Source organism: Podarcis tiliguerta (assembly GCF_965153285.1).
Source record: "Podarcis tiliguerta genome assembly, chromosome: 5".
NCBI lineage: Eukaryota > Metazoa > Chordata > Lepidosauria > Squamata > Lacertidae > Podarcis > Podarcis tiliguerta.
Window position 1 is genome coordinate 91,512,698 of NC_139538.1, and position 17,141 is coordinate 91,529,838.

The 17,141-nt window shown below is 44.7% G+C and overlaps 1 protein-coding gene across 5 annotated transcripts in view; it reads right to left on the reverse strand.

Moving 5' to 3' along the window:
• Positions 1 to 3,570: 3,570 nt before the first annotated feature.
• Positions 3,571 to 17,141, reverse strand: part of AKAP3 (A-kinase anchoring protein 3) — a 164,938-nt gene continuing 151,367 nt past the window's right edge. The window contains exons 1-6 of one of the 5 annotated variants that reach the window (XM_083440743.1): positions 14,356 to 14,481; positions 12,513 to 12,627; positions 11,923 to 11,949; positions 10,357 to 10,449; positions 6,899 to 9,013; positions 3,571 to 3,877 (exon numbers count right to left, since the gene is read on the reverse strand). In XM_083440743.1, the coding sequence (XP_083296869.1) occupies positions 3,722 to 3,877; positions 6,899 to 9,013; positions 10,357 to 10,449; positions 11,923 to 11,949; positions 12,513 to 12,515 (2,394 nt within the window). In that variant the 5' untranslated portion in view covers positions 12,516 to 12,627; positions 14,356 to 14,481 and the 3' untranslated portion in view covers positions 3,571 to 3,721. Of the gene's footprint in view, positions 3,878 to 6,898; positions 9,014 to 10,356; positions 10,450 to 11,922; positions 11,950 to 12,512; positions 12,628 to 14,355; positions 14,507 to 17,141 lie in introns of those variants that run through there. The other 4 variants (XM_083440746.1, XM_083440745.1, XM_083440744.1 and 1 more) reach the window with 4 other exon arrangements.

Below are 17,141 nucleotides of genomic sequence, written 5' to 3' on the forward strand. Positions count from 1 at the left end.
CGGTCTGTATACGGTCTGTGCACATTTCTTGGTGTGGAGGAAGATTGTATGAGTGGAAATGGGTACTATCGTACAGTTCAAATAGAATATATTTTGCTCTGTTGAGGGGCAGAAATTAATTTTGTTCAGAACAAGGGTGTGGCTGATCATTTTACTTGTGAGTACTGCAAGGTGACGTGGTGTGGCGCTGTGGGTTAAACCTCAGCGCCTAGGACTTGCCGATCGCTTGGTCGGCGGTTCGAATCCCCGCGGCGGGGTGCGCTCCCATTACTCGGTCCCAGCGCCTGCCAACCTAGCAGTTCGAAAGCACCCCCGGGTGCAAGTAGATAAATAGGGACCGCTTACCAGCGGGAAGGTAAACGGCGTTCCGTGTACTGCGCTGGCTCGCCAGATGCAGCTTGTCCCGCTGGCCACGTTACCCGGAAGTGTCTGCGGACAGCGCTAGCTCCCGGCCTATAGAGTGAGATGAGCGCACAACCCTAGAGTCTGTCAAGACTGGCCCATACGGGCAGGGGTACCTTTACCTTTACTGCAAGGTGAAGACATAGGACCTCTGTCTAACCTCCAAGACATTTCTTGCACAGCTCATGGGCTGTTATTTCAGTCAGGGGTTTGGTTTTTTTAAGTGTCGTATCGTATTTTATTAAATTTGTATACCGCCATATATCCATAGATCTCAGGGTGGTTAACGACACCAGAAGTGACAGGTGTTAAAAAACCCCCACAACTTAAAACATTCCCCAGAAAAGAGAAAGAAAGAAAAAATCAGAAAGAGCAGCAAGATAGGGGTACCACAGCTCTGCATTGTGACCCCAATTCAATAGATAGGAGCCCTATAATTTGCACAAGAGTGATAAAGGGGCATTGTGTGAGACCCCTGTACACACACACACACATTTTAAATGCCTGTTATATATGGGATAGGGATGCGGGTGGTGCTGTGGGTTACACCACAGAGCCTAGGACTTGCTGATCAGAAGGTCGCCGGTTCGAATCCCTGCAATGGGGTGAGCTCCCGTTGCTCGGTCCCTGCTCCTGCCAGCCTAGCAGTTCAAAAGCACGTCAAAGTGCAAGTAGATAAATAGGTACCGCTCCGGTGGGAAGATAAACGGTGTTTCTGTGCGCTGCTCTGGTTCGCAAGAAGCAGCTTAGTCATGCTGGCCACATGACCCGGAAGCTGTACGCCAGCTCCCTCAACCAATAAAGCAAGATGAGTGCCACAACCCCAGAGTCGGTCACGACTGGACCTAATGGTCAGGGGTCCCTTTACCTTTACCTTATATGTGCTACCATTCCAGTTTCCAAGATAAGCTCTCACATGAATTGTGTAGAGATCTTGAGAAAACAACTTTTTCTAAACGTGTTGTTGAAATCTCAAGTTCACCCTCTGTATCCAGCGACTGACACCACAAGGCCACTGGAAGCAAAATGGCCGGCTTGTGCTCAGGTGAGAAGCAAATGGGAGGAGGGGTTTGGTGTTAGAAGCCACCCACAGAAACATCACCACACGTGACAGGTTTCCGTCATGGTCCTCCATGCACCAGAAGCAGTTTAGTCATGCTGGCCACATGACCCAGAAAGCTGCCTGTGGACAAATGCTGGCTCCCGTGGCCTGAAAAGTGAGATGAGTGCTGCACCTTTGACTGGACTTAGCTGTCCAGGGGTCCTTTAACTTTACCTTTTATGTTTCTGGTGAGTTTCCTGGAACAAAACAATATCTGGATCAGCCTTTCACCAGAAAGCCTCAATTCTGGGGGAGGGGTTTGCTCCCAAATTCGGTTTAGCCATGACTTGGTTGGAATCTCATAATAGCACAAGGTTCCACAACACAGATGATGTCGCAAAATGATTAAGGTAGCCATAAAATCTTGATTGCTGCGATAATATTGAAATTACTGCTTTCTAATGGAAGCACTGGAGGGAGCCATGTGGTTTTGAGCTCTGTAAAAAAAGTATTTTGAGCTCAGAGGAGGAAATTATGCTTTCAATGGGAGTGGTATCTGAACTCAGCTCACCCGCATAATTTTGTAAGCATTCATAAACGATGGCTTGCAGTGTCAACTTGAAGTCTGAGGGTATGGCTGGTCCCTCTGTCAAATAACTTTTGTGCTCCTGTGAAACTATAAATCATTAGTGCAGGAAGACTTCAAGGGCTCTGTGGCCTCGCTAATAAGCCTCTTTGCTCTAGAGAAACTGTAAGAGATGGAATATAATTCAAATAGCATTGGTGGCAAAGAATGCAGTATTTAAAACGTTTGCAACAGAATAACTGCTGCAAGAAAAACAATTCAGATCCAGTCTGCTGGATCAAACTGCCCAGCTAAGTCCAGCATCCTGCTGTCACAGTGGTCAACCAGATCTCTGTGAGAAGCCATGGAGCAGGACATGAAACCAATAACTTGTCTTCCCTCCAGTGGCTTGCAGCAACTGGCATTCAGAACCATTGCTGACTCCAGCTGTGGAGGTAGAGCAGGCTTCCTCAAACTTGGCCCTCCAGATGTTTTTGGCCTACAATAATAATATAATAATTATAATTTATTATTTATACCCCTCCCATCTGGCTGAGTTTCCCCAGCCACTCTGGGCGGCTTCCAATCAAGTGTTAAAAACAATACAGCATTAAATATTAAAAACTTCCCTGAACAGGGCTGCCTACAGATGTCTTTTAAAGATAGGATAGCTGCTTATTTCCTTCACATCTGAAGGGAGGGCGTTCCACAGGGTGGGCGCCACTACCGAGAAGGCCCTCTGCCTGGTTCCCTGTAACCTCACTTCTCGCAATGAGGGAACTGCCAGAAGGCCCTTGGTGCTGGATCTCAGTGTCCGGGCAGAACGATGGGGGTGGAGACGCTCCTTCAGGTATACAGGGCCGAGGCCGTTTAGGGCTTTAAAGGTCAGCACCAACACTTTGAATTGTGCTCCGAAACGTACTGGGAACCAATGCAGATCTCTCAGGACCGGTGTTATGTGGTCCCGGCGGCCACTCCCAGTCACCAGTCTTACTGCCGCATTCTGGATTAACTGCAGTTTCCGGGACACCTTCAATGATAGCCCTACGTAGAGTGCATTGCAGTAGTCCAAGCGGGAGATAACTAGAGCATGGACCATTCTGGCAAGACAGTCCGCGGCCAGGTAGGCTCTTAGCCTGCATACCAGGTAGAGTTGGTAGACAGCCGCCCTGTACACAGAATTAACCTGCGCCTCCATGGACAGCTGTGAGTCCACAATGACTCCCAGGCTGCACACCTGGTCCTTCAGGGGCACAGTTACCCCATTCAGGACCAGGGAATCCCCCACACCTGCACGCCCCCTGTACAACTCCCATGACCCCTAGCTAGCAGGACCAGTGGCCAGGGATGATGGGAACTGTAGTCTCAAAACATCTGGAGGGCCTACTTTGAGGAAGCCTGAGGTAGAGCATAGCCGCCAAAAGCCCTCTCCTCCACGAATTTGTTTAATCTTTTAATGCCATCCAAGCTGGTGCCCATCACTGGAGGAGCAGGTTCCAAAGTTTGCCTCAAATGCCCCATTTTTAGTTGAAATGCCTAGGAATGAAGACTGCTCCGCCACTTAAGTATTTCCTTTTATTCATTTGACTGCTCAGCAGGGGAAGATTTAGTAAAACTCATAACATCATATCTGACAAATGACTGCTGTGGAAATTAATGCTGTGACGGAAGAGAAGCCTGCGCTCGGAGGGCGCAGGGAGAGGCCGTCGTGTTCACAGGTTTTGAAGCAGCCAGTCCAGAACTGGCAGCCGCACAAAGTTGCCTAAGGCCTCCCCCAGCTGCCTTTCCTTCTCATACTTCAGAACTGCCTGCATCACTTCTCCGACGCTGTAGCCCCGGTCCACGGCCACTGTGGAGAGTTGCTGAAGCTGTTGGGGGGGAAAGACAGCGATGAGTGCAGTTTATTTGGGGAACGTGGGTGGGGGGCTGGTATTGGTTCATATTCACCCACCAGAACTTTCACATTCCCACCGTCCTGCAACATCTGCCCAATTTCCAAAATCATATTCTACTCAAGATGGAAGCCCAGTTTATACAGTGAGGCCCAGCTTCCGCTATACTGCAGCACAGGGGTAAGTCAACATAGGGTCATCCAGCTTTTCCAAGCTCAACTTCTGTTATCCCTAACCGTTACTCATGCTAGCTGGGCCTGATGGGAGTTATAGTCCAAAACATCTGGAAACAGAACATTGCCTATTCAGTCAATTCTTTAATGCAGTCCAAAGACCCACAGATTCCAGTACATAAAAATACAAAATACATACGTACTACTTGAGCGTCGGATAAAACTAAGCTTGTCCCATACCTTTAACTAATACAAAGTGCTTTCTGATCCTGACTGCCTCAGAAACTGGCAACTGCCAAAGATATGCTTGGAATACTATCGTCTAATAGGTGCCTAACATAAAATTGTGTGGGTTTGCAATTAAAGGAATAATCTTTTGTTGTCTGACCTGCTTATATAGTCTGCAGGCCAGTGGAATATGCTGTATAGATTCTTCTACCTGTTTTGTACAGGGGCATAATCTAGCAGAGTAAGGAATACCCGCAAATCTGCCTTGAAGCAATTCGGAAGGAAAGATATTCAGTCTGTCCTTGGTAAAAAGTCTGCGGTAGTTGACCACTGTCAAGTTCTTTAGATATCCAGCTGTGTAAAGTGTCCCAACATTCTGTAAACTCACAGCTCTTAGTGAGCAGGATCAGTCTGAACGGGCCTGCAGATCACCATACACAATGGCCCACAGTTTTGCTTTAGTGATTTAAAGGCTATGTCAAAGCCCAAGTGTTCAAGAAGAGATGGGAACAGCCCAACTGAGGGAGCTTTTTGGGCGTTGAGCTTGGACCAGCAACTTATGAAATTGTCCTGAGCTACATGTTGGAGTAGTCCTGTGCCCAGTTTGAAAACACTGACCTTAAGCTAGTATTTTAAGGCTGCCCACCAGGCCCTGGTCAGTAGAGGGCATTCCCGTTTCCATTAAAATTGACTGCGTTAGGCATATATTTGGAGGAGAGGCCTCAAGAATTTAGCCTGGAGGTTATTCAACTCAAATGTTATTCCTCAACCCCATATATTAGAGGCATATAGTAATTGGGCAGCTGTTTTGGCATTGAATACTTCGATGGCAGGTGGAATATTTAGTAAAGAGTGGCCAACTGACTAGCTTGTACTTTCTGGAGGGCCACAGATCTATGGGTGGTCCATGTCGTTGTGTGATGGAATGTCAGCCCCAGGTATTGGAAGCTTGCCTGTCTAGTATCCATTTGCATTGGGGAAATTTCTTCTCAAAACCCAAGATTTTAGTTTTCCCAAAGTTAATATTTAGATCATTCTGTACGCAATAAGACATGAACCTCCTTAGTTTCTCCTGGTCTGGAACGTTACAGAATAGCTGCATCATCAGCAGTAGTAATGGAGTCCTCCTGACCCTAGGTTTTAGGCATGTGGCCAAGTAGGTCATCCTCTAGGTCATTTATAAATATGTTAAGCAAGGAGGGTGCAAAGATACAGCACTGGCTGATTCCTCTACACATAGATATTTCACCTGAGAGCTGTCCCTGGGTACCACATCTGACTCATAGCTTGCTATTACTATAAAGGGCCTTGATGAGGCAGAAAAGTCTATTGTCAACCAGAACCTTTTCCTATTTTCCCCATCACTTGGCTCTGGTGATGGAATCAAAGGCTGATTTTTAGGGCCATAAAAGCTACACACAGTTTGCTTGTAGAGGTCTTGAATATTTCTCGGCAAGGTGGAATAGAACTATACAGCGATTGGAAGTTGAACAGTTCTCTCTAAATGCAGCTTGTGCCTCAGTAAAGATGCTAGTAGCATTCAGAAAGGCAGGCAATCTAGTGCAGAGGTGGCAGATATAATTTTTCCCTTTATTGACAACAAACTAATGGGTCTATATTTCTCTGGGTCACCGGGTTGGCCTTTCTTGAAGATTGGCACCACTATTGCTTTGTTTCTCGCAAAACCCAGATGACCACTGCCAGTGTCTTTATGTAGATATTAAAGAGTACAGGGGATCCCATAGGACAAAGGCCATGGGGCTAAATAGTATCACCACCTTCTTGGACCGTTCACAGACTTAGAACTGGAACCACCAGAAAACTGTGTTGTGTGGTTCTGTATCAACTAAATGTCTAAATGTGACTAATGGTACCAAATACAATTTGAACAAGATTAAACTCATCCAATGGGAACATTATAATTAGGGCTTTTTTCAGCCATAACTAACCAGAACTCAGTTCTTGCATCTCTCAGGTAGATGCCATTGCTATTCTAAAAAAATGAGGGAAGTGTTCACGGTGAGTTCTGGCACCTCTTTTTCTAGAAAAATAGCACTGATTAGAATAGTGCAGTTGGATAAGTTGCTCCAGGGCTCAAGCCTGCAAGGGGCCCCAGACGCTGAGCTTTCACTTTTTTTAAAAAAAAGGTCTCTAGCATGCTTGGAAAGAAAGTTAGGAAGCAAAACATTCAGGCAACTTTCTAAGTGGTCTGTATGAGAAGAGGCCCGTCTGGCTGCTCCACCTTTCAGTGTTTTTCACCAATGAATGAAGTCAAAACTGTGACTGATGATTAGTGAGTTATTTGGAATCTTTGGGGTTCTAAAGAGCTGCTGTTTTCTCCTTCTATTTGCGCAATTTTCTTTTCTGCATGAGCAGAAGGAGAGGTTGCAGCAGGAGGAAAAGAGATGAGAGAAGGGGATGGGCAAGAGGGAGAGTAATCGAAATTGGAAGGTAACTCCCCAATACCCCTGCCCTAACCCTGAAAGGTTATCTGTGATATATCAGGGAAACACAGAGGCAACAAAACTTCTTGCAATAACACGCACAACTTAATACTATCCCACGCAAATGCCCCCACTAGTTTCTTCCCATTTACCTTATTCAGGGTCTCTTCATCATCATCCATGAAGTACAACACGGGGACGTTCAACTGAGAGGCTGCTACCCACTGAAGGATGGCTTGAAGCTGCTTGTTTTGAATGTTCTCCGGAGCATTCTGGTTGGTTACAACCACTTTGCGGCCAGACACTGTGTCTTCCCCTGACCCTATTCGGCTTTCTGCAGAATCTGTGCCCTTTGCATACAGAGGCCCGCAAGCGTCTTCCCCGTCTCCCATATCCCCCAGACCTGACTCAGGATTGCTGTATTTGGCTATCATGAGACACAGTTTGGTCACTGTATCCACCAGGTTGTCAATGAAGGGCCCGCTGCCTCCTTCCTTCCTGTTGACGTCAAACTGGTCCAGAATCATTTTGGTCAGTCCAGAAATGGCCTCCTCGTAGGAGTGGTCTACTTCGGAAGTGCCTGAAGGCCCAGGTCCCTCGGGGCATTTGTAAGTGCTCTTGTAGGCCTCGTCGGCCATCAAAGTTCCAGCGTTTCCTCCTAATTTGTTGACCGTCTCGTTGATGAGCTTTTGCATGAGCATGACTACCACACCTGACATGTCATTTTCGGCATTTGTCTCCGACTGCTCGTCGTCACTTTGCTTCAACGAGTCAAACTGTTTTGATAAAGGCAGTGTGCAGGCGTTGCCACCTTTTTCTTGAGACAAGAAACCGAACCCGGTGCCACCTGCCTTGCCGCTCCTGCCACATTCGGCCTCCTTCAATGCATTCTCCTGCTGGACTAGATGGTACTGTATCAGCAGCAATGCTGTCACAATCAGGTCTCTTGCCCAAGAATCTGTTGAGAGGTTAGCAAGATCTTGGTTTTCTGGATTCCACCCAGCCTTTGATGACTGAGGATTTGAACAGTCGTCGTGTTGTTTCTGGTGCCACATGGTGAGGCCCTCCTTTATGATGTGGTTGCCCACGGTTTCTGCGCAGGTCATTTCTTTCTCTTTGCAAGACTCTGTTTTGGTGGCAGAAAACCTCATGTTTTGAGACTTTCCATCATGTCCGGAGCCTGTCTTGACACTGGCAAAGGCCATGCTCTGAGACTTTCCCCTATCGCTCACGTGCTTCTGCACAATCAAAGCGTTGTGTAACCGATTCAGCATGGCTTGGACAATTTCAGAGGCCTTCTGACTTCCCTGCGTGAAGAGGCTTCGCTTCACGGCGGAAACAAAGTCAGAGTCGGTCATGAGCGTTCCGGTGACATCGTGTAAGTTTTTCATGCAGGAGTCTATGAAATCAGACACAACCTCTTTGGAGTGCTTCAGCAGAACCTTCTTCAACACTGCACAAGCAATATTTGAGTCGTTCACCTTCACCTTCATGGTCTTCATAACCGAGACCATCATATCGGAAACCACGTTGTTGGCGTAAACCAATATGCCTTTGCTCAGTGAGTTGTTATACTCGTCTGGACCAAAGCGCTTCTTGCGGTTGCAGCCTTTGATCCCGTCCCTGTAAGGGTCACTCTTATTGGGTATTTCTGCATTTTCTTCTTTGTAATAAAATGCGGTCTTCTTCTTAGAAGCTGGGGTTTCTTCATATTCGCCTTCACACATCTTGGGTGGTACATTGTGCTTGATGTCCTCCGTACCCACTCCGATAGACCTGTGGCTGTGGTCCCCAGCAGGGCCATACAGTGACTTATGTATGCATGTGTTGTTGCCATCTGACCGGTCGTTCATCTCTTTCCGGGCCATAGCTATGGCGAGGTTGGAAAGCCTATTGCAATAAAAAGATACGTCATCCGGATCAGGATTTGTGTTTGGTGAAGTAGAGCCATCGCTTTCTTCATCCTTGGATTCCTTCTGACAAGAAGCCTTCATGGACAAGTGAAAGGTGGGCGAAGCCCTGTTGGAGCTGACGTTCACACTGAATTCCTCATCGCAGACACTGAAACCGCCAGGGGAACGCACATTGCGTTGTGGCATGTTTTGCCTCGTCGTGGAGGGGTCCCTCGATTTTGCACCCCCTGCGTTGTTACTGGCATTCAACACATTCTGGACTCCGATGGCACAGTTTTCGAGATCTTTCCGGAGCCAGCTTAAGACTTTGAGCGGGTCAGAGGCAGTTTGCTGAAAAAGCTTGGCTGAGTCGGTCTAAACAGCAAACAAAAGACAATTTCACAACGGTTTAGTTTCCGTGATTATTGTACAGTGGTACCTCAGGTTACATATGCTTCAGGTTACAGACTCCGCTAACCCAGAAATAGTACCTCGGGTTAAGAACTTTGCTTCAGGATGAGAACAGAAATCCTGCTCCGGCGGCGCGGCAGCAGCGGGAGGCCTCATTAGCTAAAGTGGTGCTTCAGGTTAAGAACAGTTTCAGGTTAAGAACGGACCTCTGGAATGAATTAAGTACTTAACCCGAGGTACCACTGTAGTCAGTAAGTACAACTTCCTCGCTCTTTTGATTCTGGGAAACACTGAAAAGTCACAAGTATATATTCTAATGGATATTGATTGCCTGGTCCAGGAAAAGTGTGCCGTCCGGCATTTTGTCACCCCACTCAGTGGCGACACCCGGGGTGGTCCGCATCCATTGCACCCCCCTCCGTCTGCCCCTGCTCGCATGTGGAGGAGTGAGGGAATGCAGGGGAGACAATGGGGTAGGGCTTCCTGTGGGGTTTCTGCCCCTTGTCAGTCAAAAAAATAGCTATATATGATTTCCGTGTATACGTGCTGCCTCTGGAATGTAACCCCAATGTGTGGTGCAACTAAGCTATAATAGAAGTCTCTTTCTGTTTCTTGGGACTTACTCCCAGATAAGTAGATATGGGATGGGAACCTAGGCCTTGGCTTAGAGCTAGTACTGGGAGAAGCCATGTTCTTGTGCCTTTAACACCCCCGTGGCAGGCAGAAATTCAACAGCCCTTTTCTGACATGGAAGCAGAACTATGGGGAAAAGCTTCACCAGTTCAGATTCTGTCTGGTAGACATTACAGTGGTACCTCTAGATGCGAACGGGATCCGTTCCGGAGCCCCGTTCGCATCTAGAAGCAAACGTAACCCGTGTCCGTGCGTTTGCGCATGCGCGGGTCATGTTCCAGTGCTTCTGTGCATGATATCATTTTGAGCGTCTGCGCATGTGGCAAAACCCGGAAGTAACACGCTCCATTACTTCTGGGTTGCCGCGGAGCACAACTCAAACGCGCTCATCCCAAAGCACATTCAACCCGAGGTATGGCTGTACATTTGTGGCTGCTGGTTTATTTTGGGGCCTTCCACTCCACCTGCAAAGGAAAACACATTTTATGCAAATCTGCTCTTTGTCACTGGGTCAGAGAACCCAATTCACATATAGTATACTGGACCCAGGAAATACTGTCGGCACCTGAGCTCAAACGTAAAGGATCAAACACATTTTCAGTCCTATCACATTAAGAAGCAACAACATTAGTCCCCAGAAAGCAATTATGCCGAAATAACTATCTATTTCTTACTGTCCAGTTCTGGTCCTCCTCATCACTTGCGGTATAACGATCAACTTTACACAATCCACTCTGGCTCTGCAACCAGTCGATACTCTCTGTCATCTGCAATAAAGAGGAATTACAACTAGAGTTAAATTTCCAGGGGGCCATATTCAGCTTAATTCAGATTTGTTTATTTGTATCTAGTCACCAGACCTTTTACAAATCAGAAGGGAATTATGTACTTGTAAAAAATCAACACAAGTTAATGTCAATAAAAACAAACACAGACTCAAATAAAACTCTGTAAAAGCAGAAGCAAAATTCTGGATTTCAAAACCACAACATTCGATCCCTTTAAAATTATGTAAACCCTAAATAAAACAAAGCGTTCACTTAAAATTCTGAGGCTCCCTGGCAAGACGCAACATTCTCCCTTAAAAAAATAATAATCCCTATCATCTATTACTGGAGTTAGGAAACACAGAGTTTTTCAAAGTTACATATCAACAAAAGTCCACAAAGTGGATTCATTACAGTCTCGTGGACAAAACTTTCAATATACCACCCTAAGATTTCTCCCATTTATTGTTCTCTTGGCATATGATATAAGGGCAGAGTCTCATGTTGTTTACCAGGAGGGAGAGAGGGAGGGGAGGTATAGAGTTGGAAGGGACCACAAGGGTCATCTAGTCCAACCTTCTGCCGAACACGGGGCTCGAACCCACGACCTTGAGATTAAGAGTCCGATGCTCTACCCACTGAGCTAGAGTGCTGCATTGGCTCTGCTGGCGCATTCGCACAATGCCTCATCCCTCATTTTAAGCAAAAGCAAGACCCCTGGCCAGAAGCTAGAACAGCAGCTTTGCTCCACCAGACAAGCTGCTTCTACACAATTGACATTAATATACACAAGATCTTAAACCACAAGAAGAGGTATGTACAGTGCTTTTTTCTGGGGGGACGCAGGGGTATGTATACCCCTAAACATTTTGTGAATCTTTTGTGGATTTACTGTATTTATTCCCCCCGATTTGAACTATAAAATGGTGATTTTCTTGAGTCAAAATTAGAGTACCCCTACACATTAAAAAAAAAAAAAGTATTGGGTATGTATAATTTTTGTACCTTCTAAAATAGCTCAAGATAACACATTTAACTAGGCTTTGGTAAATGCCATCCTAGCTTCTGCAAACCCTTTAAATAACAAGGAAATGTAAGGGAGAAATTGTGCTATTTTAGGTACAATACACGTGCTCTAGCTAGCTACTCTGACTGGGCAGTAACCAAGTATTTTCACTAGTGCAAGGAATGTACACTTACACAACAAAACTTCCCTCTCGCCTTCCTGTGCCCCCCAATCTGATATGGAGGGTTGGGGGGAACAGGGGTGTAGCTAGCCCCGGGGGGGGGACGGACTCCAGAACAGATTTAGTGAGTACAAGAAGAGAGGATTGGAAGGTTCACTGCACTTTGCAGAACTGTTTCACTGAATACAATTCATTGAATTGTAGCTTAACTTCTGGAGGATAATAAAAAGTGTTAAACTATTACAATCACTATCTGAAGCAGATTCTCTTAAAGATCTATATTTACATTCCACTTTTCCAGTCCGAAGAAAGCCTAAAGGAGACAGCAATACCAAAGCAGAACAATATCAAAAATAGCAATGCAAATAATTCAAGGAAACTACAAAACTCATTACAGTGGTACCTCACAAGACGAATGCCTCGGAAGACGAAAAACTCGCAAGACGAAAGAGTTTTTCATTTTCTGATTTGCTTCGCAAGACGGATTTCCCTATGGGCTTGCTTTGCAAGACGAAACGTCTTGCGCCTTTTTTTAAAAACCGCCAATGCATTCCTATGGGAAACCGTCAATACACAGTGGTGCTTCGCAAGACGAAAAAATTCACAAGACGAAAAAACTCGCAGAACGAATTAATTTCGTCTTGCGAGGCACCACTGTATTAACTTATCAAAGCACTCTAACAATGAATCACAATACCCCAGTAACTTTAGGAAAATTAGCTACCTAAAACCCCAGCACAAAATGAACTAATTAGGAATAGCTGCAGAAAAATACAACCAAGATATCAACCATCTTCACGGATGCCAATATTATTTTTCAGTCTCTTATACTTTGGTAACATTTCTGCCCTTTTTCTTCTTTTTCTAAAAACCCACCATTCTTTTTCATATGATTTGTAGGCCCAAGGGACGTCTCTGGAAAGCTGCTGACACTCTCAACTTCCAGGAATGGCTTCCATAAGTTGTCATATATATATATACATAAAAGAATCTATGAGAGACGGAAAAGATAATTGCTGTTGACAGCTCTCCACTAAGTTGTAGGGCATTAACATCAAATCCAGTGCAGCAAATATCCTTGAGCGTAATCCATTGGAGAATTATCCTTTTCCAAACCCGTTGAAATGAAATTAAGTACCAGGATGCTCTTCTGCAACCCCCATTTCATAGAATCATAGAGTTGGAAGAGACCACAAGGGCCATCGAGTCCAACCCCATGCCAAGCAGGAAACACCATCAGAGCACTCCTGACATATGGTTGTCAAGCCTCTGCTTAAAGACCTCCAAAGAAGGAGACTCCACCACACTCCTTGGCAGCAAATTCCACTGTCGAACAGCTCTTACTGTCAGGAAGTTCTTCCTAATGTTGAGGTGGAATCTTCTTTCTTGTAGTTTGGATCCATTGCTCCGTGTCCGCTTCTCTGGAGCAGCAGAAAACAACCTTTCTCCCTCCTCTATGTGACCTCCTTTTATATATTTGAACATGGCTATCATATCACCCCTTAAACTCCTCTTCTCCAGCCTAGCTCCCTTAGCTGTTCCTCATAAGGCATTGTTTCCAGGCCTTTGACCATTTTGGTTGCCCTCCTCTGGACATGTTCCAGTTTGTCAGTGTCCTTCTTGAACTGTGGTGCCCAGAACTGGACACAGTACTCCAGGTGAGGAATTGTCCTTAGCAATTCTGAGTGCCACTAATTGAGCAACGTGAGAATGTGATACAGCAGAGATTTTCTAGAATCACATCACTCTGTATTTCCTGTGCATCTCAGCCATCTCACCTGACAAAGAATTTTTCTGACATAAAATACAGATATTTTGATGAACAGAGTTATTAATTAAGTTGATCTGTGTATTATCCTTGAGACTTACACAGCAAAATTTCTCTCTCCTCTTCCTGTGCCCCCCAATCTGCTATGCAGAATTCACATTCATGCCCGAAAGCTAATGCTTATTTATTGTTAACTTGTTAAAGAAATTTACAGATCACACATGGAGTACTGTGATCAGTTATGGGTGCCACCATTTTAAGAAGGATATTGACAAGTTGGAAGGTGTGCAGAGGAGGGTGACCAAGATGATCAAGGATGTGGAAACCAAACCTTATGAAGAATGGTTGAAGGAGCTGGGTATGTTTAGCCTGGGAAAGAGGAAATGGCTTTCCTTTGTGCCTTTGGTGTGACTGCCTAGCATATTGCCCTATTAAACTGTTTATAATAACAGCTGCTCAATATTTAAGATCCGTAAGTTAGGTTGACACAAAGGCGCACCTGAGAAATTTCCCCATGTGACCTCAGAAATGAGGCAAAGAGCGAGAGCAACAGGAACTTTACTCTCTTAATGTTGAACCTGGAAGAAGTGCAAATATTCTATTTTCCATTCACTTCTCATTAATTAGGTGGGCCCCATTAGAAGAGAAATTGCCTGATCCTTAACGCCTACTACACAACAGACAAAACAGCAGCGAGGCCCGATCTTTGGAGTGGATGAACAGAAAAGTACAACCCAGCAGGTAAGAATTCGTGAGTTCATTATTTTTCTCTGGGTGCCCCCGGGTCAAATAAGAGCTCTCTTCAGTAGGGTCACCAAGTGGAAAAGAGAACATGTCTTCAGAGGTCATGAAGAAAAAGGAATTTCAGCAGATATCGCTTATCACCACCCAGTTCCACACCTTTAAATTCCCCATAATGTGCTCCCTGCAGAACCAACGGTCCTTGCCTACCTCTATCACATCAACGCGAGCATCCAAAAGAATTCCCACCCACCAAAAAAGCAGAATTTTTGCCCAAAACTCCCAGGATATTCTTTGAGAGCTCCCCACGCTCTGGTCTCCTCTCTTACCCTCCACTTGCCAGAATGCAGACTGACATCACAAAGCACCAGGAGAAACTGGCTTTTCCATGGCAACAGTCAACACTGCAAGGAGGGGGCCAGGCTAGCCCAAGACCGGCATGAGATCTGAAATTAAAGGCTCCTTTAATCATTCCTTTGTGGAAAAGAGAAGCCCTCTGCGCCTAAAATATGTGGGAATGTTCAGGGTGGCAAGAGAGGATATCTTGTTTATTATTATCCTTCCTAACCTGCGCTAGCAAGTTCCTTTATGCAGCAGAGTTACATTCCCCTTTCTTACATGCTGGTTGTAGGCTCGTGTGAGCCTCTCACTATTATACAATTCAATCTGTCTCAGACTGAATTGTACGCTCTTGGTAAATTCCCTTGAATCCCTCTTAAAAGAATAAAGACGCCCCAATCTTATTTAAAGATGATAAAATTAGTTTACTCACATCAGTTCACAGTTGTATTCCTGAAGGCAGACCTAGTTACAAATACAGTGGTGCCCCGCAAGATGAATGCCTCGCAAGACGGAAAACCCGCTAGACGAAAGGGTTTTCCGCTTTGGAGGTGCTTCGCAAAACGAATTTCCTATGGGCTTGCTTCGCAAGATGAAAATGTCTTGCGAGTTCCTGCGGGGTTTTTTCCCTCCCCCCCCCTTTTCCCAAGCCGCTAAGCCGCTTAACAGCTGATCCGCTAAGCCGCTTAACAGCTGATCTGCTAAGCCCGCTAAGCCGCTAATAGCGCTAATCCGCTAAGCCGCTAATGGGCTTGCTTCGCAAGATGAAAAAAACCGCAAGATGAAGAGACTCACGGAACGGATTCTTTTCGTCTTGCGAGGCACCACTGTATGTACATGTGGATCTACCCCGTATGGGAGAATAATCCCAGTGCTTCTGCTAGCTGAGAGCTGGTAGAGCAGTCCTAGCTAAAAGCTGGTCAAACGAAGAAGGAAGTCAAAAAGAGGGAAGGGTGCTGCGTGTCTCATCCTTTTGTTACCTGGACAGGTTAGGTCACGCCCACCTTCTCTCACATGCAAAAGGAAGGATGCTCCAGCCAGGAGGAACAGGAACTTATCCACTGGCTGGACCAAACATCCCCTCACATGTCTTTTCTAGCATTACAAGTTTTTTTTAGGGAAAATCTCTACCAAATCTTTTATTGACTTGTACAGTGGCACCTCTAGATACGAACGGGATCCGTTCTGGAGCCCCGTTCGCATCTAGAGGTAAATGTAACTAGCAATGGCACGTCTGCGCACGTGCGTGTCACTTTTCGCTGCTTCTGCACATGCGTGTGATGTCATTTTGAGCGTCTGCGCATGCGCAAGCGGCGAAACCCGGACGTAACGCGTTCCGTTACTTCCAGGTTGCTGAGGAGCGCAACTCGAACGCGCTCAACTCGAAGCATATTTAACCCGAGGTATGACTGTAATGTGTTGATATATGTGTAATTTCTTGCATAAGTTGTTTTCTTTTCCAAGAAAACAACCGTTTCGGTCAAAACGTAGTGTTTCTGATATCTTTTTAAGTTTATTTGAAGACCCGACCGTCTGCCAAAATCCGAAACCAAAGATATATATTACTTTGTTGATTGTTCATGATTTGTTAATCATAAAAGAATAAGCAAATACTCAAATACAGTATTGTGTGCGATTTATTTGGATATTCTCTACTTCTGGGTCATTTCTTATAGTTCAGCAGTAGGTTCTAGATAAAAAGCAAATAAAAGTGGAGATAAGGCTTTGTTTAATACCATTGCAATTTGAAAAAAATATTACAATCCCTGTCACTGATATGAAGATGAGCCAAATTGTTGCTTTAAAGTTGATTAATGATTCCTATATTTTTGGGGGGCCAAATTTCTGAAATTTTAATAAGCTTTTAAGAAAATCTCAATTAACTTTATTAAAAGCTTTGGTGGCTTGAATAGAAAGGGCCACTGTAGGAGTGCTGCAGTGATTAATTATATTTAATACTCCTGTTACAGAGTCAGCTATCTGCCTTGATTTAATTATTCAAATTAATAACCTTAGGCGCTATATGACTTAGTCTAACTGTCAAACTTTAAAAACCTATTTCCACATCTTGATTAATTACAATCCATTACAACTGGGATATTCACCTGATTTCAAAAGTAATATTATTCTAGATTTCCACCAGACATCTTCCAGTAATTATTAAAAAAAGTAGTTCTAAATTTGGAATCAAAATATTAATATAGGGGTTTTTATTTATTTATAAAATTCACCTATCATTTTCACCTGGCGATGGATGCTGCTTAATTGTTTATTTTATTTCATCTTCTGCTATGCTCACGTCTTAAGGCCTTTCCCTTTGATTTTGGGTAACTTTAGGTTTAGTCATTTTTTGTAGAAAGTAAATAATTTAGAAAGTCCTTTACACTGATGGCGAGAGAGTATTTGATCCCCCCCTTTTGAAACTGGATTCAAATTCCATTAAAATGTTAGGAAACACCTTATAGTCCTGTATTCTGCATTTTTTATTTTCAGAGATACTACTCTTTAACATCATTCATGTGCATCAGTTACATTAATGATAAAAATGCATAATAATAATAATATAAAAATAAAACAAAATGAACCGCTGGCCCTTCTTTGATACCTGTGCCTCATATAAAATAATGCACCCCAATTCCGTCGTTTTTTGTTATGAA